This window comes from Maylandia zebra, linkage group LG19 (assembly GCF_041146795.1).
Source record: "Maylandia zebra isolate NMK-2024a linkage group LG19, Mzebra_GT3a, whole genome shotgun sequence".
NCBI lineage: Eukaryota > Metazoa > Chordata > Actinopteri > Cichliformes > Cichlidae > Maylandia > Maylandia zebra.
Window position 1 is genome coordinate 11231938 of NC_135185.1, and position 24819 is coordinate 11256756.

Sequence of the window (24819 nt, forward strand, 5' to 3'; positions counted from 1 at the left end):
TCCAGACATCAACCATCAGGTAGCAGCGTACTTACAGGTGGTGCCTTGACCGACCAAAGGTGCACTGTCACCCGTGTTGTACTGTGCCAACACCTTCAGGTCATAGGTGGTTCCAGGTTTCAGGTTATGGAGCTGGTGGGAGGTTACGTCTCCAACAGACACCTCCATGGACTCATCCGAGCCTGAAAAGCAACATTAATATGACTTGCATGTAAGCAATGAGGCTTTTTGTCTAGTAACAACTCATACAACTAGAAAAACAACAACAACGATATATAGTTTTTGATCCAATGCTAAAGCATGTCCGTACCCTCAGGTTGGTAGATAATCTTGTATCCGTTAACCCTGGAGGGGGCGGGGTCCCAGGACACCCTGAAGCGGGTGTACCACTCATCAGAAACACGCAGATTCCTGGGGCCGAGCATTCCCACTGCAGGAAGCAAAGACAGAGCGGCGCAGTCAACACAGGATAAGGTTCACTGTAATGGGATGCACAGGATCTGAGTTTTGGTGATCCATCAGCAGCTGGGTAATTTCTGCATCTGACTTCACTGCTCATAATAACATTGAGTGAAATATTCTAATGTGCGATTAGCGGGATGATAAATTCCAGCACATGAAAGAAAGTAAAAAAAAATCATAATAAGAATAATAATCTGCCTGAAGGAGCGGAGCGGCATTACGATACGCAATAGTGTTTCTTTTGTTTGAGAAGCAAAGTTAGGCAAGACTCTGGCCAGCACTACGAGGATACGATCTCCTTCACTGGAGTGCAGGCAGCTTTTCTGCCAAAGGCATTTTGTGCTTTTGGCATTCTTTAAAAGTCAACAATATCACTTATTCCACGTTTGGTATAATGTTCAGTTCCTCAGGAACCTCATTAGTGAATCAATCCGTTCGGATTTTCTGCTCGCCGCTGATCAATAACACTCGCTTATTGAATAAAAACTCTCACAGGGTCGCACAGATGGAACAGCTTGTACCTGTGCGTCCGTCACCATCCACCTCTCCTCCTGCTCCATCAGCATAGATGGCGGTCACTTTGATGTTATACGGCGTGTCCGGGTCCAGGTTCTGCAGGATCACGTTGTTTCGGTTTCCTGGCACTGTAGTCTACAAGCAGAAGAATTGGATGCATAAACAAGTGCCTTTGTTATTTATGGCCACAAAAACATCGCTGTCGAATTATAAATATGCTCACATATCCCTCAATCGGGTCTCCTGTGATCTGGGCGTAGGTGATGCGGTACTCCATGACAGGACCATCTGCATGGTCCCAGCTGACAGAGAGGGTAGTGGTGGTGGGGTCGTATACGCGCAGGTTCCTCGGGGCACTTCGAGGCACTGAGCACAGAAACGGGAAGAAGAATATGGTTTTGCATTTTTGTTGAAAACACCTGCGCGTCTCAGAGCTGCTAACAAAACACACTGGCCCGGGTTCTTACATGTCTTTCCTTCATCCATGATAGCAGGTCCTTCGCCATCGCTGTACAGAGCAACAACTCCCACATTGTAATCAGTGTTTGGAAGCAGCTGCTGCAACAAGGCTGTGGTGGTTGACCCTGGTACCAGAATCTGTGCAGAGACACAAAATAAGTGAGCTTTTATGCACACATGCACCAAAGGGCCAAATCCAACATTCACGCAGCCACAGACTCTGCCCCTCTCGTCTGGCAGCTGCTTGTTTTCTACACCTGCCTTTTACTGAATGGCTCCTTGTTGTCAGCAGCAGTGAAAGGAAGAGCCAAACAGTCCTTTGATGTTCAGAGGTGTGATAGTGGTTTAAAAAAGGACAGAAAAGGGGGCTAGGTGGGTGACAGCCAGCACTGATGGAGGTGACAGCTGATCGTGTGTCCTTAGCCTCAGAGCGGTTATCTGGACAGGCTAAGGTCAGCGCTCTGGCCTGGTGGAGGTTCAAACATGTTTGTGGGTGTCTGAATCATGCCACAGTGTCTCCTGGTCAAACTTAGGCTTAGGACTCAGCAGCCAATGATGATGAAGCTAAAAAGCTACGCTGCAAATTTCCAGCTGGCGTTGGATTTGGTGGTGCTGGCTGAAACAGGCTACATTACCACTGACCCGCATAATTAGCTCTGGCCATGCAAAGGGCACGATCCTGTCCTAAACGTGCTGACCAAAGGGGGGGAAAAGAAAGCTGAGTGCATGTCTTTATCAATATGCTGGAATTTCTATCACCTTCTTAAAGACACTGTCGTTAGCGACCCAGTGAAGAAACTAGTGGTGCAGTCCATCTGGCATGGATGTTGAAGAAAGCTGATGCAAAGAGACGCTTTAAAAGTTTTATGGATTCTTTGAGCTGCCCAGAAATCTTTAACATATGAAGATGTGGGCCCTCTGATGCCAGATGGCACGCAGCACGGAGAGAGCGGGAGCTGCAGCTAAAGAATTTCTGCTTTAATGAACGTGTTTGAAACTCAAGCACTTATTTACACAAAACAATCCAAATGGCAGAAAGTGCACACATGCAAACACGCTCGCACCAATGCGTTTGGTGAGCAGGCCGAGTGCTTTTAAAAGTAATTGCACGGTAAACTGCAAATGCTCCCACTTCCAGCTCCATGTGGTGATCCTCAATATTTGTGCGCATTCTGTATGATTGAAGGCATTAGAAATAAACCTGCTCTCAGTTAGTTTTCTCAAGTATAATCTAATAATATAATTTACGTATCAGCCATTCCCACACAGCAGTTGGAAACTCACTGATTCTGAAGGCTTGGCACCGTTCAGAGGAGAGTAGACCACCCGGTACTGCTGGACTGGACCTGTGGCAGCTTCCCAGCGAACGTTCAAAGTGTTGGTGGTGGGGTTGTAAACCTGGATGTTTCTGACGGGGCTGCGCTCCACTGCAGGGACAGGAATATTGTTTGGTAAGAAGGAATTAAAGAGGGGCAAGAGAACGAGGACGAACGGAAAGGAAAGGCTGACAACTGCAAAAATGGCAATAAATTAAGGCTAAAAAACCAACAATTAAACAAAACCCATAAGAATGAAGCACAAATGCATAACTGGGGTTCCAGTACTGGTAAATACTCCAGATGAAAAGGTTTACGAGTATCTAAATAACACCTCTGTGAATCTCCTGTAGTCCTGTCATCCTCCCTTTGTCAAGGTTTATAAATCATGGTCTGGACTCATTTTATGGCCAGAACAAGACAACATGAGAACTCTCCAGTAAAACTCCCCCAGCAGCCAACAGAGACGAGTTTAGGATGCTATTTAACAATACAGCTATCAACAGGGCACTTCCTGTCAGTGCCCTGAAGGTTAATGAAAAGGATACAGAAAGGCCTATGTGCAGCTCTGTGTGAAGCTAGACTTCTAAAAAACCAAAGCAGATGTTTGGAGGTTTTGTGCTGCTCTCAATTATAACCCCATAAACGCAGGAGAAAAAAAAGTAAGCAAGCTTCCGTACTTTAAATGTTTTACAGACCAACGCTTGTTACTTTTAAGATGCTGTGAATGCTCGCCGAGCAGCTTGTTAGCTCAAACGGTTGAATCAGACGAGAGCCGATTCAAGGCCTGACGTTAATGAACATAAATATATGTACACAGGCAGCGTGAGCTTTGACTTGTCCACTGAAAAGCCACTGAACATGATGAACTATTGCTACAGAAGGGAAAATGGGGGTAACAGTAGCTGGCACGGCGCATGACCCCAGCAAAGCAGGCTGAGAGCAATTATACATATAATGCTCTCTATTCATTTCAAAGCCCCTGTTTCTTTTTCCCAGAGAGGAGCCAAATACCCCAGCCCCGCCATTACCCTGACCGCTAGCCTTCACTCAACCTATAAATGGACAATGTTACAGTAAAGAGAGAGGAGACACCATTATAGTGCTGCCAGGCCAGAGGAATTCCTTCCTGCGCAATCACCCCACAAAATGCTGACTAATTCCCAGCAGAGTTCGGTGGTTCAGCTGTGGGAGAAACTGGAAAACCGATGTTCACTCAAACTAAGCTGACTGAGCTCAATGCTGTCATTTATTTTAAGCTTTAAGTTCCAGTTTGCAGGTAAGGTTTAAAGCTCTGTCCCAGCGAGTCAGCTGAATGCTCTCTCTGATGGACGTTTTTCGTACCCGGGACGTCGGGTAATTGCGGGTACCCCGGTTCAGACTTATTCAGGTATTTTTTCACTTCTGGAGAAGGAGATGGGATTTGAGCTGGCTGGATTGCAGATTGTCAGAGGATTTGGATGATATTTTTGAAACAAATCAGTTACAACTGGCTGCCTTATTGAAGGTTTCTGACCCAGCAGGCCAGCAGCCGAGGCCACTCGGTTCATTCCGGATAGACGGGAATTGATTCCTGACACTGGAAAATAAATCCCACTGCCACGTCACGGCATCTCATTCACAGGTCTTCTTCTTGGTCTGCGTGGGCTTTTCTATACCCTGATGACACAGAGGTGGCTGTCGCTGCCTAACGACCTCGCGTGGATCTGCAGTGGATCTCGTTACCTACAGCAGCAGTTGCATGCGTGCAGTGCTTACATGTTTTGCCGTTCTCAGACATGCGCAGTCCTTCTCCAGCAGCATATACGGGAACCACAGACACAGTGTACACAGTATCAGAATCCAGGTTCCTCAGGACGGTACTGTAGGTACTGCCTGATACCTGCACCTGTGCAGAAATACAACACAGCATACATCATGTCGGGGTTGTTCCACTGGAGATGGCTGAATGTCGTTGTTAATGTCTTGCTTACCATGTCTTCCACTCCTCCAGCTGCAGACACATAGAAGATCCTGTACTGACGGACGCTACCCTCAGCAGGCTCCCACTGGACGGTCAGGGTGCTGGTGGTGGGGTCAGTTACCCGCAGGTTCCTAACACCACCCAGAGGCTCTGGAATAACATAAAGATATGATAACGTTGCATCCATCAACAAGGCTGAACACCATGTGTGAGCTTTTTTAAACTGAGAGACTTTCCATGAGTGTGATGTATTCATATATCCAAGACTTGGCTGTCATATTTGTTCACAACTCACTGGTCTTTCCGATGCCCTCCAGCGGCCCGCTAGCTCCTTTGGCATAGACTGCCACCACGCTGATGGCGTACTCGGTGTCAGGCGTCAGCTTAGGAAGCAGGACTGTAGTCTTCTTTCCTCCAACCTGGGTCTAGTTAGGGAACAACAAATGAAACATAGTTACCTAGTTTAGTAAATTTCACTTGGCTTTTCAGTCCTTAAAATATTTCTGCATTTCCTGTCTCTTTTGCTGTAGCTTTAAAAACAACTCTGCAGCTCTTTTATGTGCTGAGGAGGAGGTATTTCCTCTGTTTTAGATGGAATAAAGTATCCTCTGCGGGGTTTCTCAGATTGATAACCTGATGGAAAGAATTCTACCTGAAAGCTTCCAGGTGGAATGCTCTGAGTGTTTTTGGACAAGGTTAGCATACAGTACAGTGGCCAAGGTAAATATGTCCGCTAATGGTGGAAACAGTCAGATGTCTTGTTGTGACTAATGATGGATTTACTGCAACGCTGTTGGCTTTTGCTATAAGGAGTAAATATTCTTAGAGAGTGTGTGTCTGTTTGCATTTGCTGGATTTGTTTTATCACTGCGTTTCGGGTCAAGACGGCACTTATTATTTTTATTATTTGGCACTGCGGCAGTTTTTTCTTCTTTAAGTACAAAATGTGTGCAGCCCATTTCCAAAAAACACACTTATTTAACTCAGGGTTACTCATACACGTTGAAATCCGGACACTGAACCAACACGTAAGTAAGCGTCCGCTTTTCCATTAGCACAATTACATTTCATCAAGAACCAAAAGAAGAAACCTCACCGAGCCGTATTTTAAACATACAAACAGTTTGATGAACTTCCAGTCTTAGTCACCTAAAATGACAAATTCTGGATTGTACCTGTTAAAAGGTGGCTATAAAAGTGTGAAGGACCAGTGCACGGCAGCACTTTAAACTTGATCTGCAGGATAATATCTGACACCAGTGACCGGACTCTGCCTCTTCAAACATCTCAACTTTTTATGACGTTCAAGTTTGATCTCTTTTAATCTCATAAATAAACGATCAGACGCTTCGCATCAGCGTGAAATCTCGTGTGTAGATATTTGCTCGTCCTCAGGCTTCTGATTCTCGTTTTAATTCTTGCTCGTGGAAGCTCTGAGAAACGTCTGACAGAAAATTGAAACCAAAAATTCAGCCGTCATCCAGAAAGACTTTTGAAAATTCAGCGAGACGGCCAAAAATGCACGACCAGCGGGAGACAGTCTGCAGCGTCAGGAAATACTGAGGAAAGAGTAGGAAAGGTTTTGTCCACACTAATGCCGCTGTATCCAAACAACAGATTATGAGATTTGACTCGGAATAAACTCAAATAATTGAACACCGATGCCACAGCTGTATAGATTTCTTGGAAGCAAAGTCGCTGTGGAGGAAGAAACAAATCCACCGACTGAGTTAAAGCCATAAACTATAAACCGCAGTTGTCTGGATTATTAAAGCGAGACTGAGAAGGAGATGAAAAGAAAGGAGACACTAGCTAAAATATTAAAGCCTGTCACTGCTGCTAAACACTGACAAACACGAGCTAACTGTTGTGTGACTTACAGTCTGAATCCTGCCTCCAGATGTGGGGACGTAAGAGATCTTGTAGTTCTGGACACGGCCCGTCGGTGGAGTCCACATGGCGTTCAGAGTGGTGGTGGTTTCATTGTACACAACCAGGTTGGTGGGCGCTGGAAGAGGCACTGCACAGTGCAACAGGCAAGCACATATATGACAGTTAAAGCTACGCCAACAGCAGTTATACGGTTTCCTTTGAAAGCGTTTCTGATATCACTGAAATATCTTTTAAAGACACAGTCCTTGAGATTATTGGCTGATTTGAGTTCAGATGCCAGTTAATTTTCTGCCTTTTGTTTATGGTTGAAAGAAAATAGAGCAATGAGCGTTAAACAGGACTGCAGCTTTAAAAAAGAAAAGACAGTCGCTCTTCGTCTTTTCTCAAGCAGGTGTCTCTTGACGGACAATAGATGGAGGAGGATGATAATGATATGATGATGATGATGAATGACAAATGCATGGATGAATGAATGAACATGGATGGATGAATGAACTGATGGTGGCTGATGGAACGGGCTTTGAAAACAGGGATTGAAATCCTTGTTTTGCCAGGCATGCATGGTGGAACTCCATCCAGCCATTTCATGTAACCGAGTAAGGACATGAAGAAGCCGTGGGAGGATGGCGTGGACAAACGCAGACAAGCAAACACGTAAGAATAAAACCGGGCTGTGACAGCATCAGCATCACTGGAGCGATGGATGGGTTAAGGGTCTTGCTTGATGATGAAATAACAACGGTTCTGATGACTGGTTGCAACAATAAAACATGCTTTTGTCACTTGAAAGAAAAAGCATCCCTTTGGTTTGCTATGAACACACTTACGTGGGGAACCATTTTGACGGCGCACTATAGAGGCAGAAATAGAAAGGCATAATGGGCAAACCCTTGATCGAACACTTCACACAGCATCAAAATGCAAAATTAACACCAAAAGAAGAGAAACTGTGACAAATACTTTAAGCATACAGTGTTAGCTAGAGTTATTACTGAGTCGTCATCACTGTGTGCGTCTTACATGTCCTCTCGGTGCCTAGCAGGTCCTCGCTCTCCGACTCATCCGGGTAGATCGCAGTGACGGACACGTCGTAGGGCGTGTCTGACTCCAAGTTCTCCAGCAGGTGGGTCGTCTCATCATTGTTCAGAATGGCCTGATGAGGAAAACACAAAGACAGCTTAGCCAATAAAAACCAAATGTAAGCCATGTAAAATTCATCGTCTGTTTTTTAGATGTTCTCCCTGCCTCCACCGGAGGTCTTTCCTAAGCAACGCCAAACGCCTACTGTGGGACTCATCGTGAAATACCTGCATGATTTATTCCTAATATAAACATCCCGGACATCTGGTTTTCTCTTACGTATTGGGTGTTGGCATCTCCCTTCTTAACCCAGCCAATGCGGTACAGAGCCACGTCAGGCGCTCCATGCTCCCAGTGAGCTACAAAGCTGGTATGCGTGACTTCTGTGAATCGCAGGTTCTTTGGTGCTGGAACCACATCTTTAGAGCGGAGGAAAGAAAATGCAATTATGATCTCCATCTCGGTCAGAAGCAGCAAACGGGGCCGGCGCCATGGTAACGATTCTGACCTGTGATGGCCTCTCCCAGCATCGGCTGTCCGGGACCTTCGTCGTAGACTGGAGTAACAGCTAAAGCGTACTCGGTCTGAGAGATCAGGTTATCCAACTGTCTGCTGGTCACGCGTCCTCCCACTTCCAGCTGTAGAACAATAAAACACAGTTGTTAAATGTTATTATACAGTATCAATAAAGAATATATAGCGCTTAAGAATCACTTTGCGCGTTTGGAAAAGTGTAAGGCTTCGTTCTCAGGGAAGGTTTCCTGGAATTCTGGTGACCTCACTAATCTGCACCTCATAAAACCGGTAGCAGTGTGACCAGCAGGTATAACACTAAAGCAAACAGGAAGAAACTAAACACACGAAATACTTTGTGCTCTTGGTTTCACTCGTTAGCTGAAAGTTAAGATGTTGTTAGTGGCGCCATGTCTCTGTGTTGCATCACATATCTTCAGCTCAGTGTGTTTCCACCTTTAGAGCACCTTAATCTTCACTTCCTGCAGAATGTGCTGCTGTAGCCCAACAACTCCCACATGGGGACATGCAACCATAAAGTATTCCTCCAGTCCCCAGTACCAGAACCAGCCTGTAAGCCTTGCAAAATCACATTCAGAGAGTTTCATAATATTTCTTTAGACTCCAGAAAATCCCCTCATGTCCACTCAAACAGCTGCAATCTCCACAATGTGATAACGGATCAGTCGAGAAATATCCAACAACTTAATCATCATAAATCCTAATGACTATAACAGACAGGAGGTTCTGCAATAGCAGGAAGGGACTGGTCATAACAGCGGTTGTAATACCATGAAAGGAAAGACGAACTCACTTCTTTTGCATCTCCACTCTCAGGCTTATAGGTGATGAGGTACTTGCGAACGGGACCGGGAGCAGCATCCCAGTCAAGCGTCATGGTGCTGTGGGTAATATCCCGAACCCTCAGTTCTCCCGCAGGTGGCATGGGCACTGCACATGAGTTAAAAACTCTGTTAGTTTATCAAAAATGATTCTGAATTTGTGCTGAAACATTGAAATGATAGGCTGGTTACGAACATGTGACTCCCTGTTTGGTCAGTGGTTCGCTGGCTGATTCTCCATGGAGGGCAAATAGGGAAAGCGTGTAGGCCGTGTTGGGGAGCAACTTCACCAGCTGGACGTCGGTTGTGTCGCCGCCCACTCTGATCTGGAAGCGGACCAAACCAAACAAACAACACAGGTTGAGAGGGGAAGCAGATGAGGGGGACTCCTCGCTGGCTGGGAAATATGGTGAGGAGAAATACTGGAGCACATCTGCTGCATCTGGGTTTGCCCCACTGGGGTTGACACCTCATGAAGAAATGATGATGATGTTCCCTTGGCAGAGTGAGCTCATGGTTCAGCCACCCCTCTGTGGCTGACAATGTTTCTTTGTATTTTTTCCTGTTGCCTTGCTGCTGAGTGACGAGGCAAATACTGGTGTCTTTGTAAAAAGTTATTTCAATGTGTGACATCTGCACTCAGTCAGAAATGCTGACAGCAGGTCACTTTGTGCTTTTAGCGAGGCGCTGCGTGTGTTTGGTGCTCGTGTATGCGAGCAGGCATTCGTGTTATGAACCTACAAACACATGTGAATGTGTCCATTTCAGTTCTATCCACAGCTGATTGGCTGGATGCCTTCTGGTTTCCCAGAATGGATCTTACCTCCTGCTCTGTAGTGGGCTGCGTAGCATTGATGGCGCTGTAGAGCAGCATGTAGCCTGTGGCTCCCGGTGCCCTTTCCCATCTCACTCTCATGGTGGTGACCTGCTGATCGTAAATCTCCATCCTCCTCACGGCACTCAGAGGAACTGGAAAACCAGGAAACAGCAAATACTTGTTAACCACTGCATTTGTATAGCCACAATTATAATTAATTCTTTGATTGCATAAAGTTTGCATTTACACTATATAATCTTTCTTTCAAATTTGGACCTAAAACCAAATTTAATCTCTTAATTTGCATCTAATCAAGATTTGGTACTTTCATCTTTTTGCAGCCACATATGGTTTCACAAACAAGGTGCGTATATATGTGTATATATATATATATATATCCTTTGAACCTTTTATTAATGGAGACCACACACGAATTACAGTCTCTGAGTTGCATTACGTTTGTGTTACGCAACCGTGCCAGAGAGATTGCATGATGGCGGCTGACTCAAAGGGCAACTGCTCGTAAAGCAAAGACTCAGGGTTCGTGAGAGCACCAGAGTCTGCTCGAATTGAAACCGTAGCTCTCTCAGAGCCCCATTTATCTGGCTTTCCTAATAGCGCGAAAGGTCTGTTTGAGTTAGACTCTAAATGATAACCACTTAAGAGCGTGCAATAAAATACGGTCACATCTGCAGTTCATCATCACGTACCGATTTAGCTCATTTTTACTAGTGTCATATGCAGCGCTGTTTACAAAGTTAGGTTTGCATTAACGTTGTGTGTGGAGTTTTAGTCACTCAGTCTCTTTCAGTGAGCTGAGGTGGGACATACGTGTGGTCTCTTTTCCATCCAAAGCATCACTGCTCTCCTCTCCCACCACGGAGTAGACGCTGACCAGGTACTGTGTGAGAGGGTTCAGCCTCTGGAGAACCACAGTGGTCTGACTGCCGTCCACGATCACCTAATAACAGACAGGAGGATCAGAGGATTGATGAAGTTTTACTAATGTGCACCAGAACTGTGAATATCTTCACAGACATTTCCAATCAATCCCAGAAAACAATCTGTAAATTTTTACCAGGCTAAAGGTCAGCCTCACCATCTATAAACAAATCCACAATGTTCACTATTCAAGCAAACCCTGGGAGCTGCAGAAAAACAAACTTCTGCATATTTGTTTCAGACTTCAAAAACACATCCACGCCGTGGAGCCGAGACGCTGCCGGCCAGCGGGGCCATCTCTCATTCAAAGTCACGAGATTTTCTTACTAATCTCTGAAACTGAGACGGCTGTTTTTGTTTCCTTGGCCTGTGTCGAGCTGCAGTGTAATCAGACACCCAAACAGCAAGAAGCCAACACAAACAGGTGGCTGGAAATAGAAGTTGTTTCCCAGTAGCATCAGGGCAGCATTAACACTCACATACTGCACTAGAATTACTTGCGTGTGATTGAAGCAGAGCAAGTTTTTTGGTGTTTTTGGCAAATACCTGTTGTGGGGCTCCCGATAAAGTCCTGTACTCCACACGGTACTTTTCTGGTTGGTCGTCGGGGCCGTCCCAGGTGACTCTGAAGGACCGGTGAGTCACCTCTGATGTCACCAGATTAGTGGGTGCATCTGGAGCGCCTCCTGTTAAGATGCAAGCATAGAATGCTTGAAACCGCTGCGTATAATTAACTCTAAATCACTGATTTAGGGTGAATTATATGTAGTGAAAAGCTCTGAAACTGGCCAACTTTCTCATTTCATAGCTTCATAGCTTTTCCACGTATGAGGGAGTAAATGATGCTCATGCAGGGGTCGTTCTTTGCATCTAATGTGGCTTTTTCACGAGGATCCTTGATGCTGTCCACTATAATTATACTGCTTATCAAACACCTTGGACTTCACACACCTGGCCCTTTGACACTGTTACACAGGTTGTCAGAAACCCGGTCCACAATGTCCAGCAGGAAGGAGAAATCGGCCACGTTGTACATGTGAATGTCATTCGGCTCAGAGGCGATGGACCTCAGCTCGTTCTCGTCTGCATTCTTAATACCTAAATAACAATGATATAAAGGTCAAGGGTCAGCAGCAGCTTTTTAGATGCAGCAAAAGCACAAGTTAACTGCACCACTCTTTGCTTACCGATGGCATAGAGCTCAATGCCCTGATTGCGCAAGTTTTGAGAGTTGGCAATGACATCATCCTGCGATTTTCCGTCAGTGATCAAGACGCCAATCTTTCGAGCGCTGGGACGCATCCCGACGTCCTCTTTGAAATTGTTCTGGAGGATGTAGTTCAAAGCCAGACCTGCCACGAAGAAGGCACAGAGTAATGCGAAATGCTCGTTTGCGTCTACAAAAGCAAAAAGATCAGAAACGAAGCGAATCACCTGTCATGGTGTTTCCTCCCTTGTAGGGCAGGTTGGACACAGCATCCAGGAGAGACTCTCGGGTTCGGTGAGCATTCAAGTGCCATTCGGTCTTTGGGTCTCCGCTGTACTGAGCAAGCCCTAAAGAAGCCGCCAAATCTTAGTTAGAGCACCTCAAAGAAAACCTTTGCTGTATTAACAAATACATACTTTATCATTCTTATTTTGATTCAACGCACCGATTTGGACCCGATCAGGGCCGATGTCAAAGACGCCCACCATACGTGCAATGAAGGCACGAATAGTCTTGAAGTTCAGACGTCCGATACTCCAGGAGCCGTCCACCAGAAGCACAATGTCAGCCTGAGCATTGGTCCTACACATCGTATCTGACAGGGCAGAGGTTCACATGTCACGAAGGATCCCAGGTGAACGTTACAAATGAGTTTCAAATATAATCAAAAATGCTCTAGTGTAATGGTGGAAGAGCTTTCAAGGACGTGTGAGAAGAAAAGAAGGGAGGAAAGAAGAGCTGACGGCAATAAATTTCCACAAAAATCCAAACAATTTCCTGAATGCTTAACAAACAATCTCTACATGCACGCAACAAATAATTCTGCTCTTTCTTCCATCCCTCTGTGGATAACAATTATTTTCCAGGTGGTATAATTATGATCTTCTTCACTCGGCAGCATGTGGAGGCAGTAATTCTTTCAGTGGTTTTCCCATCCACGGGGTACTCCCAGGAGAATGTGCCCTTTATATTAAAGGCCTCCGCTGAGGAGATTATTGTGCCCTGCAGAGCAGCGAGGAAACATTCACATCCTGTTTTCCAAACACCTGTGTGATGAAAAGGAAGTCATCCGATCCTTTGTACCTAAAAGAGAACTGCAGATGTCGCACTAACTGCTGCTGTCTGCAACTGAAAACAGGTTACATGATTTTACACATTAGAAGTACACACAACATCTCCAATCTGTGGGCAAAAAGCCCAAGAAGTGGTATGTGGAGGTAAAATATGATTTTCTAAAGTCATTTGAAATAGTTTGTAACAATAAAGATCCAGGAATAAGTGCCTTTAATGTGCAGACACTTACTCGGTAGATGTACAAGGAAACGCTGATTATGTCACCTCACCGAGTCTACATCTGCCTCCTTTTTAGGAGAGGGCTTGCAGCTAACTGGTCACGCTGACCTTTCCTCGCAGCAAACACAACTTCTTTCCTCGTCTCACACTTGCTGCCTGCCACGCTCTGACTCACTGGATAGTAAAACGTTTTATAAGTGCAAACAGATTATACACGCACGGCTCGTATCTCCGCTGGCTGGACTGGAAATAAAGAGCGGAAGCCCAAAGTGACACGGCGAAGAAAGCAGGGAAAGGGCAGGCAGATGGAGTTGCCATTACATCTGTTATTTCGTGAGACAATTCGCTTTAAAGAAAGGTATTCAGCTTTTATGTGGCTTGGATTTACAGAGGGGTTTTTCCCCAAACAAAAATGTAATATGTGACACACTCTCCGATGTTTGACAGAGAAACAAAACATACTGGAGACACTGACTTAAACAGGACGACAGATACAGTAACAGAATGACTAAGACTTTTTCATTTGTTTTTGCATAGAACGTGCTCTGCGCCTTCTCTTATTCTTACAATGACCGTGTGCAATGTACATCACATATATGTGGGTAATATTACTTGGCTTGTCAAAATTTGGAGGATCAGGTGCGTCAGAGTAGGTGGTGTACTCCTCTCCAGCCAACGGCATGCTCTCCCCTCCTTCAAACATACCGAACACACTCACTGTGTATTTGGTACCAGCTCTGTCAACCCAAAAAACAACTTTCATTACAAAATATGCAGGAGAACATAGTCCAAAGTCCAAACGAGTCTGATAATAAACCGTAAAAACATGAAAAAGTGGGACAAACCTGAGTTCTTCCAGCACCACAGTGTTATCATAGGGACCAACCAGAAGTTGCCCCAGGTCGATGTCATCCTCCACTGGGTGGTAAGTGACTTTGTAGCCCCTAACGTCACCGGGAGCGTGGTCCCAGGTTACACGGAAACTGGTCTTGGTGGGCTCTGAAGTCTGGAGGTTCCTCGGGCCTTTGTAAGGTGTTACTGGAGGGGAAGGAATACACAGACTGATCGGGGCAGATGTGGAGGGTCTTTAACGACTTTATAATAGCCTGGATTTACAGTGTCATGATGTGTAGTGAACAGCGGGCCAACCTACATGTAGTTCCTTCCCCTTGCCTTGCTTTGCCTTCTCCGGAGCGATAAACGGGCACCACAGTGATGTCATAAGTGGTGAGAGGGGTAAGGCGTCTCAGCACAGTGGTGGTAGTGCCACCGGGCACTTTGGCCGCCAGCTGGCGCCCTCCTGCCTGTGGTTTGTAAGTGACGCGGTAGTTGACGACGTTTCCAGGTGCCGGCTGCCATGTCACCTTCATGGACTTCTCCGTCTCCTCTGAGACGACGATCGATCTGCCAGCAGCTGAAACTGCAACGAAGGAACAAATATCAGAGAGAAACGATGGATAGATGGCCCCGGGGGAATAAAATCACCAAGGCTTTCCTGCTGCTAAGGAAACGGCGCAGTCAGCTACCTCGCAGTAGCTTTCATCGGCTCATTTTCCACGCGTCTGAATACAAACCTACTCACTTTAAACAGATGCAAAGTTACATGATTGATTGTGTTTAATAGGTGGTTTTGGGCGCCAAACTTTGATGTCTTGCCGTGACATCTTGAGGAAATTCTTTGTGTGTCTGTTGAGTGCTTCTTACTCTCCCTGCAGGAAGGGCAAGTGTGGGCAAGTGTGAATTCTGACCACGCTCATTCGCGTGGTCACGTGGAAGCAAGATGGCGCCGGTGTGCATGGCTGACCGTCTCCGACCACGTCTTCGCCTTGGCGTTGTACTTCTCGTTGTTTTATCTTTGGTTTTATGTTCTCTAGGTGATTGTACACTAATAACTTATGACAGAGACACGCTCCTGAATCTTCGGTTTTCCTGTTCTCAACGACCTGACTGCCTTGGGACCGCCGGTGCCGCTATCCCCCTGATGCCTGTCTCCCCTACCTATGTGACCTATCCTCCTCTTCCCATGCTCCGTAGGAAACGCCTCAGGAAACGGGGTAGGAGGAGCGGCGTCCGTGTCCGCGTTAAGGCTTATATCAGAGCCATGGCTATGGACTTCCCTTCTACAAGCCGTGAGCTATCCTGTTTCTTCCACTATCTCAGCAGCCACTCTGCGGCTAGATTGCTAACCCACCGTTGGATTTGCTCCGTCGGCCTTCAAACCTACCCTGCTCGCCCAGTGGCTTACCACTCTGCCCGATTTTGGATAACACCGCCTGGCCGCGGTGTTCAACATAACAACCTTTGCTCCTTGCGACGGGCTACTACAAAGGTCCTGGCCCCCCGGATTCGGTTGGCCTTATTTAATGTCAGGTCTCTTTCAAATAAGGCCTTCCTCCTAAATGACTTTTTTCTCACCTCGGGACTGGATGTCCTATTTCTAACGGAGACCTGGACTTCTCCGGGTGAGTTCATCCCCTTCTCTGAGCTTCTACCTCCTGACTCTGCCTTCTTTAGCTCACCTAGGCTAACTGGTAGAGGTGGTGGCTTAGCCTCGGTTTTCAATAATAAACATGATGCACGGCTGCTATCCTCTCCAACCTATTCCAGTTTTGAAGTTCAGCTATTGGAACTGACGGGCTCTCGGACCACTTTGTGTGTCGTGGTCTATCGTCCGCCTAAATATCATAAGATGTTTATCTCTGAATTTGCTGATTTTTTGGGATCCGTTCTTTTTAAATATGATTCTGTTATTGTTTCTGGAGATTTTAACATTCATGTCTGCTGTATGAATGACCAATTGGCTAAAGACTTTCTTGTGCTGACTGATTCTTTTAATCTTATTCAGTGGGTGAATGAGCCTACCCATGTTCAAGGCCACACCCTTGATTTGGTTTTTTCATTCAATGTGGACATTTGCATTAAGGAAATCAGGAATACTGGTCTCTCTGATCATTCCCCGGTCATCTTCGATGTAGACCTGGGTGATACTGGACAATACCTAAACTCTCCTCTTTATCCTACGCGCACTATTAATGCCAATACTGTGGTCAACTTTATTACGTCTTTTGTTAACTCCCCATTTAGTATGCTGGATTGTTCTTCCCCACACACACTTGAGAACTCTACTAATACTCTTTTTACCACCTGTTCCTCGATTCTTAACATTGTTGCACCCATCGAAATGAAACGCCCTAGAACTTTCTCACAATGCTGGTTAAATGATTCTGTTCGTGCCCTACGACGTATATGTCGGCGTGATGAGAGGAAGTGGAGGAGTGATAGACTTCAGTCTTCTTATGATATTTTACGTATTAGCCGCTCGAAGTTCCAAACTGCTGCCAGAACGGCTAAAGCGGCTTTTCTCTCTAAAATTATTACCACTAATGGTGATAATCCACGAATTCTATTTAAAATTTTTAACTCTGTGGTGAACCCCCGTCCCTCTATGCCACTGCTGTCTTCCCCGGGTCTTTGTGGAAAATTCTCAAACTATTTTTTAGATAAAGTTTTATCCCTTAGATCTACTCTTCCTCTGGTGACTGATTGTATGTCTACTCCTGATTGTTCGGCCACTTTTTATCAATTTGAACCCGTTTCTCTCTCCACTCTGAAGCGTCTAATTGATAAATTGAACAATACTAACTGTGTACATGATGCTCTCCCATCCCGTATTGTTAAGGATTGTTTCAGTGTAATTGGACCTTGTTTATTGTCCATATTGAACTTCTCCTTGCTTTCTGGCTATGTACCTTCAGCTCTCAAGCATGCCATAATCCAACCTGTTCTAAAAAAAAAGGAACCTTGAGCTTAGTGATTTTGCCAATTTTAGGCCAATTTCTAAGCTTCCCTTTCTGGCTAAAATACTTGAGAAGGTGGTTCTGCTCCAACTGCAGACCTACCTTGATGAGAATAATATAAATGATAAATTTCAATCGGCCTTCAAACAACATCACAGCACAGAATCAGCATTGCTTCGTGTTTTCAATGATCTCCTACTAATGGCTGACAACGGACGCCCCTCAGTCTTAGTGCTTTTGGATCTATCATCGGCATTTGACATGGTTGACCATAATATCTTATTAGCGAGACTTGAGCACACTGTAGGCATCAAGGGCGCTGCCCTGGATTGGTTTAAATCCTATCTCTCCAATCGGCTCTCTACGGTACATCTGGCTACATCCTCTTCCTCGGCTGTACCTGTTTGCTGTGGTGTCCCCCAGGGATCTGTGCTGGGCCCTACCCTTTTCTCATTATACTTGCTTCCTTTAAGTGCCATCTTTGAGAAATACCATATTGCTTATCACTATTATGCAGATGATATCCAGCTCTATTTTGAGCTAAACGACGATCTTGCTCTGTCTCTGAATAGCCTCCGAGAATGCATGTCTGAGGCCAAGAAGTGGTTGTTGTCGAATTCTCTTATCCTTAATGAGAAGAAAACCGAGATTATGATTTTTGGTAGTAATGCCCTTCGTGCCAAACTCCGGGATGCCTTTGGTTTTCTTAGTTGTTCTCTCTCTGATACTGGCAGGAATCTGGGTGTCTTATTTGACAGCTCCTTTTCACTTGACAAACAAGTGTCTGCTGTTGTCAGATCTAGTTTTTACCAGCTTCGTCTTATCTCTAAGGCTAGGCGCTATATCCCGCATAAAGATCTCGAAAAGCTCATCCACGCCTTTGTAACGTCGAGGCTAGACTATTGTAATTCACTTTATTGTGGTCTCCACTCTTCCCTTTTACAGAGATTACAGACAGTTCAGAATGCTGCAGCTCGCATTCTAACTAAAACCAGCAAGTTTGCCCACATTACTCCTGTCCTTGCCGATCTGCACTGGTTGCCTGTCAAATATCGTATTCAATTTAAAATTTTGTTGTTTACTTTTAAAATTACTAACAACACTGCACCCAGCTACCTTAAGGACCTTTTAAACCCTTATGCTCCTGCTAGGGCTTTAAGGTCATCGTCACAGTTACTGCTGGCTCAGCCCAGATCTCGACTTAAGACTAGAGGTGATCGATCGTTTGCTCTTGTTGCACCTGTGCTGTGGAACAATCTCCCGATTGGCATCCGGGCATCTGATTCTATTCATTCTTTTAAATCACAGCTTAAAACATATCTTTTTAAACTTGCCTTCTCCACCTTTTAATTGCTGGTTTGTTTGTTTGTTTGTTTGTTTGGTTGCTGTGACCTATTGACCTCTTGTATTAATTCCCTCCTATCTTTCTATTGGTGTCTTTTATTATGGTGGTACAGCTTTTATCTTGCTATTACCCATGTGCTGTAGACATTCTTATTGGTAGCTTTTATCTATGAACATAACTCGTTATTTTTATTTATCCGTTATCAATGTTTGAACCTTTTATTGTTTTATGTAAAGCACTTTGGTATGCCCAAGGCTTTTAAATGTGCTCTATAAATAAAGATTGTTGTTGTTGTTGTTGAATTGTCAGAGGATTTGAAATGGGCTGAGGAAAATATTCAGAGCCCTCTGCATCGGTGGGAGCACGTTTATTAATGGAAAAGGGAAGCACATCCAAGTTAGCTGCGTGTCGCTTCGGCCCAGGGAGGTTCTAGATAGGATGGTTGTATTTGGTGGGTATGCCCCCTCTCCTGCTTGCCAGAATCAATAAACAATAATAGTGTTTGGAAATCTTTTTCCTTGAAATCTTTTTTACTAACTCTTGAACTAAAATCCTCCCAACTGGTGCAAGTTTCTGCACAATATGCATGAGTGAGGCCTATCTGCTCTGGATCTCCCATGAAAATTCGTGCAGGTGTCCTGGACATGACATCACCTCTGCACACATATATAACATACATGCACAGCCTCGAAGACGTGCGTGTGAAGTCTCCAGATTCGTTACTGCTCAGGCGAATGGCATCAGCTATGACGTTATCTCTGAGCTCAACAGAATGAACTGAGCAGTAAGCGCTGATGACAGCTCCCTTTTTCTACAGCTTACAAAATACCACTTTCAACACTATTTTTTCCTGGACCACTTTTAAGCCTGCGTCACTGACCCAGAAAGCTCAGTGATGATGCTCCTGGACCGTATTTGGAGTTTAACAGATGCAAGAAGCCCTAAGGCTTTGTTTGTGTTTTAGGTGGGGGGAAATATCTGAAGGTCCCTTTGTGTCTTCTGTGGTTTTATGGCTGTACGGTGACATCACACATACTTAGCTTCACACTTTCTAGGCATGACCGAGATGAAGTCTTCAGACTTCACACAGAAAGCCTATGAAGAAAGCGAAACAGACCAAGAAAAAAGAAGAGTAACTTACCATCTGTGGTTTCTTCTCCAACCAATGCCTGGCCCGTTCCATGGCCGTAGACGGCAAACACAGACACCTCGTAGCGTGTCTCTGGGGTGAGACCCTGCAAAACTGTGGTGGTGCTGCTTCCTGGTATTACTGCTTCCCCAGACTCCGTAGTGAACAGAGACTTGTACGTGACCCTGTACTGACGAACGTTACCCGGGGCCGCGGTCCAAGACACGGCAAAACTGGTGTCTGTGACGTCACTGGTCACCAAGTCTCTGGGTGAGCCGAGCTCTGGGGGATGGATTCAAAGGCAGAAGTAGATCAGACATAGAAGTTTGTTTTGAGTTGGTTCAGTACTTTATATTTGGGCTGAGATGCTGTTAGTACTGCTAATGCAGACATATAAAGATCTGACGAAAGGGACGGAATGAACAATGGCGGTGATAAACCACCAGACATCACTCATCTGTCTCCACCTTAACCCCTGAGGATGTGTTTGAGCACCCACAGTTTTCTCCCTTCATAATAAGAGACGGTTGGAAAAACTTCTGCAGAACTAATCACATATCCTCAGCACCTCTCCTGACAGCTCTTTAATTTTCCATTGAAGCAGAGGAAACCCGATCCAGAAATGTGCGCTCGCTACAATTGCAGATGCTGTGCTCGCCGTTTTTCTCCTTCACTCTCTTTTCCTAGGAGACTGTCATGAGAGGAGAAAGCTGCAGAAAAGGCAGGGAAGGGAACTTTGCGGTGGCGTCTCGCAACGCACGGCCAGCGCACGCCTGGCTGAGAGGGACGCTCGTGTTGAGACGGCTCTTCAATCTGGCCGCCATATAGAGGAGCTGGATATCTCACAGGAGGATGAGGATGAGCTGCCACGCACAGCCTCCCACACAACCTCCGGGATCCTGATCCTCATTCAAACACCTAACCCACTGCGGGCGAGCAGAGCAGAGCTGACCAGCTGGGTGGTCCCACTCAAACCTCATCTATCAAACCTCACCAAATGAGATTTAATAAAAGCAAAAATGCAGTTGAAAAGAATGTAATGGAACAGAAAAGTCCTATAAATGAAATGCATGATGATTTCAGGCCCTGCGACTTATCCAGTCTGGCTGAATTGGAAAGCGAACGGAAGTAACGGCACCGGGCGTGCCTGCCAAGCAGAAATCTGCACCTTGAGAGCAAAGAGAGGAGGCACTTGTCAAGCGCAATGGCCACGGCCACAAATTAATGAAGAGTTCCAGATTTATGGATACCATGAAAACAGCGTGGACCGCTCATAAATACCCAGATTGTTCCATCAAAAGAATTATCTTTGCCAAGCAGATGAACTTGACTGACTTTACCGGCTGTGCGTGAACCAACGGTGGAAAAAATAAAAATAAAAATCACAACATAATGGTTTCTGCAGACAGCGGCTCACTTTTCATCAGCACTTGCAGACAAGCTATAGAGAAGGGGAAACACATGCTCCAGTCCAAGCAAAACCTCTACAGCAATGCAAAAAAACAAGTTTCACTTCTTTTCTGCACAGTTTGTAGTTCAGTGCTTGGTTACAAAACACATGTTTAGATCTTGTTGCATTGTTTACAGTGCCACCTATCAAAATAGAACAATTATAGCCGCCTCTATATAACACCCCACCCGCCTCCTGAGCATCCTACCCATCAAGGCGAGGAACTCTCAAATTAAGATCTGGAACGAGGGTGGCTCACAAAATAACAGTAAGGCCTCACCCATGTCTAGAAAACCGCATATGACACAACCGAAGATCATCTGAGAGATTTCCTGCAGGGCATGTGCCGACATAACCTTCACATCTGCAGCCAATGACGTCTAAAGCTCGAAAATATAAATGACTGCAGACGGCACTTGAAAGAAATCAGTCGTGCCAGCAGGCAAGAGAAATTCAGAGGAAACACGACTAACCTGCCAGCACTGTCCTAATCGTTTTACGCAGCTACATAGACTCAGGTGGGTCACTGTATATATTACCTGACTAGACTGAGCACGCTTGCTTTCTCTGCAAACTCCTTCAAAATCACATCGGGAAATACATTGTGCCATCTCAGCACTGGCAGCCAGGTTCAAGCTTCCTTCGCTTTATTGCTCTTGGTCAGCTAAGACGTACACGTGGGCCACGAAGATCAAGCCTTCAGTGTCTGTCAGCCAGGGTTGCCTGTCCCTAGTCTTTTTACCTCAAAGGACCTTTTACAGTGGTAGAAAAAAATATGTGGCACGCCAAAGAGTCTGGCACTGCACAAAATTCATTAAAGGGATAGGTTAGAGGAAACCGAGCCAAAGTGCTACAACCTCACCTGGTGCCGAGCTTTTGTGCAAGTCAAAGCTCGAAAGTCCTTCATGGCATAAACACATCAGAGGTGTCATGCAGGTAGTTAAGCATTTGATAAATGAGGGGTTGAACGTTTGACCTCTTAGGGAAGAAACAGCCCTTTATCCCACCAGGTCACCCTGAGGCATTGTGGTTCACATTTTCAAGTACCCTGTTTTCCCTCTGCCTTTCTCTCTGCCCCTGCCTGTCCTTTGCCCCACCCTGGAGGAAGATGAACAGACGGCTCTCCCTGAGACGAGACAGACAGCTCACCCAGCTTTCAGGGTCCTCTTAGGTAACATCTTCCACATGCCGACTAACACTCCCACTCCTTAAGTAAATAGTTAGTGTATAATATCCACATTTAACACATTGATGTAAGCATTCTGTGTCACACCTTCTCTCTGCTCCCACTCGTTTCAGGATGATTTAATTCTGCTCTGCTCAAGGCTTCTGTATTGTCTACCATCCTCTGTTGGCCGTGAGAGAGGCCTTTGTGCGAGCCACTTTCTTCCAGTTCTTGCCTACATGGACTTCACAGAGTGGGTCACTCAAAAAGAGTGGCACACAATGAGATCAGTGTTTAGGCATGCTGATATCATGACAGCTTAATAAAAAATGCCTAAACAGAGTGCTTTGTCATGGAGCTTTTTCCTGTGGGGGTGTGGGGCTGACTGCACAGATTTGACCTGTGGAGACGGCTTTAATCCAGACTGGGCTCTCCGGTCAGTGTGGGAACAGCAAGAAATAAAGACGAGACCACTTTTCATCCACATTTTTATGGTCACCGAAATTTACACAAAAATGCTTTGTTGAAGTTGTAAATTCAAGACGGAAATTTAGTTAATTTTTTGCACTCGAGTCTTCTTATTCAACCTGCACTGGGAAGCCTATTAAAAGCAGATATATCCAGCACGCAGGACCTCGCCAGTGATTTCAATGTAACAACATAATTGTAAAGACCAAGAAATGTACTCTTTAATATGTCCAAGGGCTTAAATTGCTTTCAGAGAAGACTCTGATTCAAATGAGGCACAACTTAGATGTGATGAAAAACAGCCACCGTGCCATTTTCATCTTGGCACTCGACAAGATGAAGAAAACACAGTCCCACTTTTTCTATTACTGCAAAATTCATTCTCTGATCTTTAACTACCCAAAAAGGACTCATAAGTGAAATCGGCCAAGTCTACTTTCTTTTTTGCCCTTTTATTAACAGTTTGGCCAAAACAACAGCAGACTTTATCTCTTCACACATTATTGAGATTCAAATTATTGTCCGTTTAAACCACAATTTGGGCCAGAACAGCTAGCTCCCCAATAAAACTGAATGCACAACTAATAAAATTCCTGATTTTATAAACAGAATTTGCAATCAGTAGCAATTACTGACAGAGAGACAGCCCCGCTGAGCGACTCTAACACAATCATTCGCGTGTCATAGAGATGCAAAGGTCTCAGCAGGCGAGCATATGCCTCTCAAAGTCAGTTCCAAGTCATTCCATAGGTTTACAAGCATTCCACACCCACTCATTTCCATCTTACTGCCTTCATGGGTGGCAAAGTCACCCCGAGCTAGGAGTCCAGCCCGTTCTCACTCCTGAGGCGTAATATGCTGATGATTTGTCAAGTCCTGAGGCGTTCCTGAGGAACACGAAAGGTGACCACCCGCGTTCTTATGCTACGCGCCGGGTTACGGATGAAATCCAGTAGAATGACACTCCCGCGGTATTCCAGCCCTAACCTTAACCCTAACCAGCACTTTAATGACGTTTTAAACAGATTTAAGTAAAACGAACATACATGTGTAGATTGATTCCAAACGGTTCTCATGTTTCCTCATTTTTCAGATCTCGTAACATAGAGACGTGTTGGGTGCTCGGAAGCGTAATATATCGATGATTTGTCACGTAGCGTGAAATATTACGCTTTAGGAGTGAGGACGTGTCGGGGAGTCTGTGGTAAAAGAACGCTTACACATTCCATATTTTTCACACCAACCTTCCAAACTACTACACAACTTTCACTTTATTGGTGCAGGGACCTTTAGAGGACAGGAAACAAGTTCCCAAATGCGTGTAGTTTCACAATAGGGGGCCTGTTAAGCTGGAAATACTAAGCACATCTACAAAGCATGCTGCAAACACTGGAAATAAACATGATCCGACTGTGCTTCAAAGGCTTTAAAGTACCAATATGGCAGCGTCTCTTACCTTCTAAGGTGGTTCCGGTGCCCAGGAGAGGATCGCCCAAACCAGAAGAATAGCGAGCGCTGACAAACAGCTCATACTCAGTGGCTGGCTGGAGGTTCTTCAGTACAGCCTGGGTGGTGTCTCCTTTGACAGAGATCTCCTTCCTCTCACCTCCCTCAGCAGGTTTGAAGGCAATGCGGTATTGAAGAACATTGCCAGGAGCAGACCTCCACGCCAGTTTCATCGTAGATATTGTTTCATCGAAGACACGCAGGTCACGGGGAGAGCCGCGGACTGAAAACAGATCAAAATGCATCATTTCTCAAAATTCACATTTCTCAAAACTTCAGTTTGACAATAGTGTCAGCAGTTGTCCTCGCTCACCCTCCTTGGTGGTTCCATCCACCTGCATCTCGCTTCCAAGGCCGGATGCGTACTCAGCAGACACAGACACACGGTAGGTAGTGATGGGGAAGAGCTCCTGGAGGACTATGGTGGTCTCTGGGCCAAGGGTCTGAGCCTCCAGTATCTCTCCTGTGCCGCTCAGCGGGACGTAGGACAGGCGGTATCTGATCACTGAACCCGGCGCGGCTTGCCACGACACCTTGAAACTGTTGGTTGTTTCTTCTGTCACTCGTAGATTTCTTACAGCTCCTTGTTCTGAGAAGAAAAACGCAACTCTTAGATGCTCAGTGTTTTTATTTTGATTACATTCTGTTAAATTCAG

The 24819-nt window shown here is 45.4% G+C and overlaps 1 protein-coding gene across 3 annotated transcripts in view; it reads right to left on the reverse strand.

The window, feature by feature from the left end:
* Nucleotides 1-24819, reverse strand: part of col12a1a (collagen, type XII, alpha 1a) — a 50650-nt gene that overhangs the window by 16022 nt on the left and 9809 nt on the right. For 2 of the 3 annotated variants that reach the window (XM_012923393.5, XM_012923391.5), the window contains exons 12-40: nucleotides 24477-24752; nucleotides 24114-24386; nucleotides 19587-19856; nucleotides 14457-14723; nucleotides 14149-14341; nucleotides 13916-14040; nucleotides 12456-12605; nucleotides 12238-12357; nucleotides 11991-12155; nucleotides 11755-11901; nucleotides 11350-11489; nucleotides 10693-10822; nucleotides 9868-10013; nucleotides 9241-9370; nucleotides 9017-9153; nucleotides 8198-8327; nucleotides 7969-8108; nucleotides 7630-7762; nucleotides 7437-7460; nucleotides 6597-6736; nucleotides 5012-5141; nucleotides 4727-4866; nucleotides 4512-4641; nucleotides 2722-2864; nucleotides 1446-1575; nucleotides 1202-1344; nucleotides 984-1113; nucleotides 311-430; nucleotides 36-182 (exon numbers count right to left, since the gene is read on the reverse strand). In XM_012923393.5, coding sequence (XP_012778847.2) covers nucleotides 36-182; nucleotides 311-430; nucleotides 984-1113; nucleotides 1202-1344; nucleotides 1446-1575; nucleotides 2722-2864; nucleotides 4512-4641; nucleotides 4727-4866; nucleotides 5012-5141; nucleotides 6597-6736; nucleotides 7437-7460; nucleotides 7630-7762; nucleotides 7969-8108; nucleotides 8198-8327; nucleotides 9017-9153; nucleotides 9241-9370; nucleotides 9868-10013; nucleotides 10693-10822; nucleotides 11350-11489; nucleotides 11755-11901; nucleotides 11991-12155; nucleotides 12238-12357; nucleotides 12456-12605; nucleotides 13916-14040; nucleotides 14149-14341; nucleotides 14457-14723; nucleotides 19587-19856; nucleotides 24114-24386; nucleotides 24477-24752 — 4449 coding nt within the window. The remainder of the gene's footprint in view (nucleotides 1-35; nucleotides 183-310; nucleotides 431-983; nucleotides 1114-1201; nucleotides 1345-1445; nucleotides 1576-2721; nucleotides 2865-4511; nucleotides 4642-4726; nucleotides 4867-5011; nucleotides 5142-6596; nucleotides 6737-7436; nucleotides 7461-7629; nucleotides 7763-7968; nucleotides 8109-8197; nucleotides 8328-9016; nucleotides 9154-9240; nucleotides 9371-9867; nucleotides 10014-10692; nucleotides 10823-11349; nucleotides 11490-11754; nucleotides 11902-11990; nucleotides 12156-12237; nucleotides 12358-12455; nucleotides 12606-13915; nucleotides 14041-14148; nucleotides 14342-14456; nucleotides 14724-19586; nucleotides 19857-24113; nucleotides 24387-24476; nucleotides 24753-24819) is intronic. The other variant, XM_012923392.5, reaches the window with a different exon arrangement.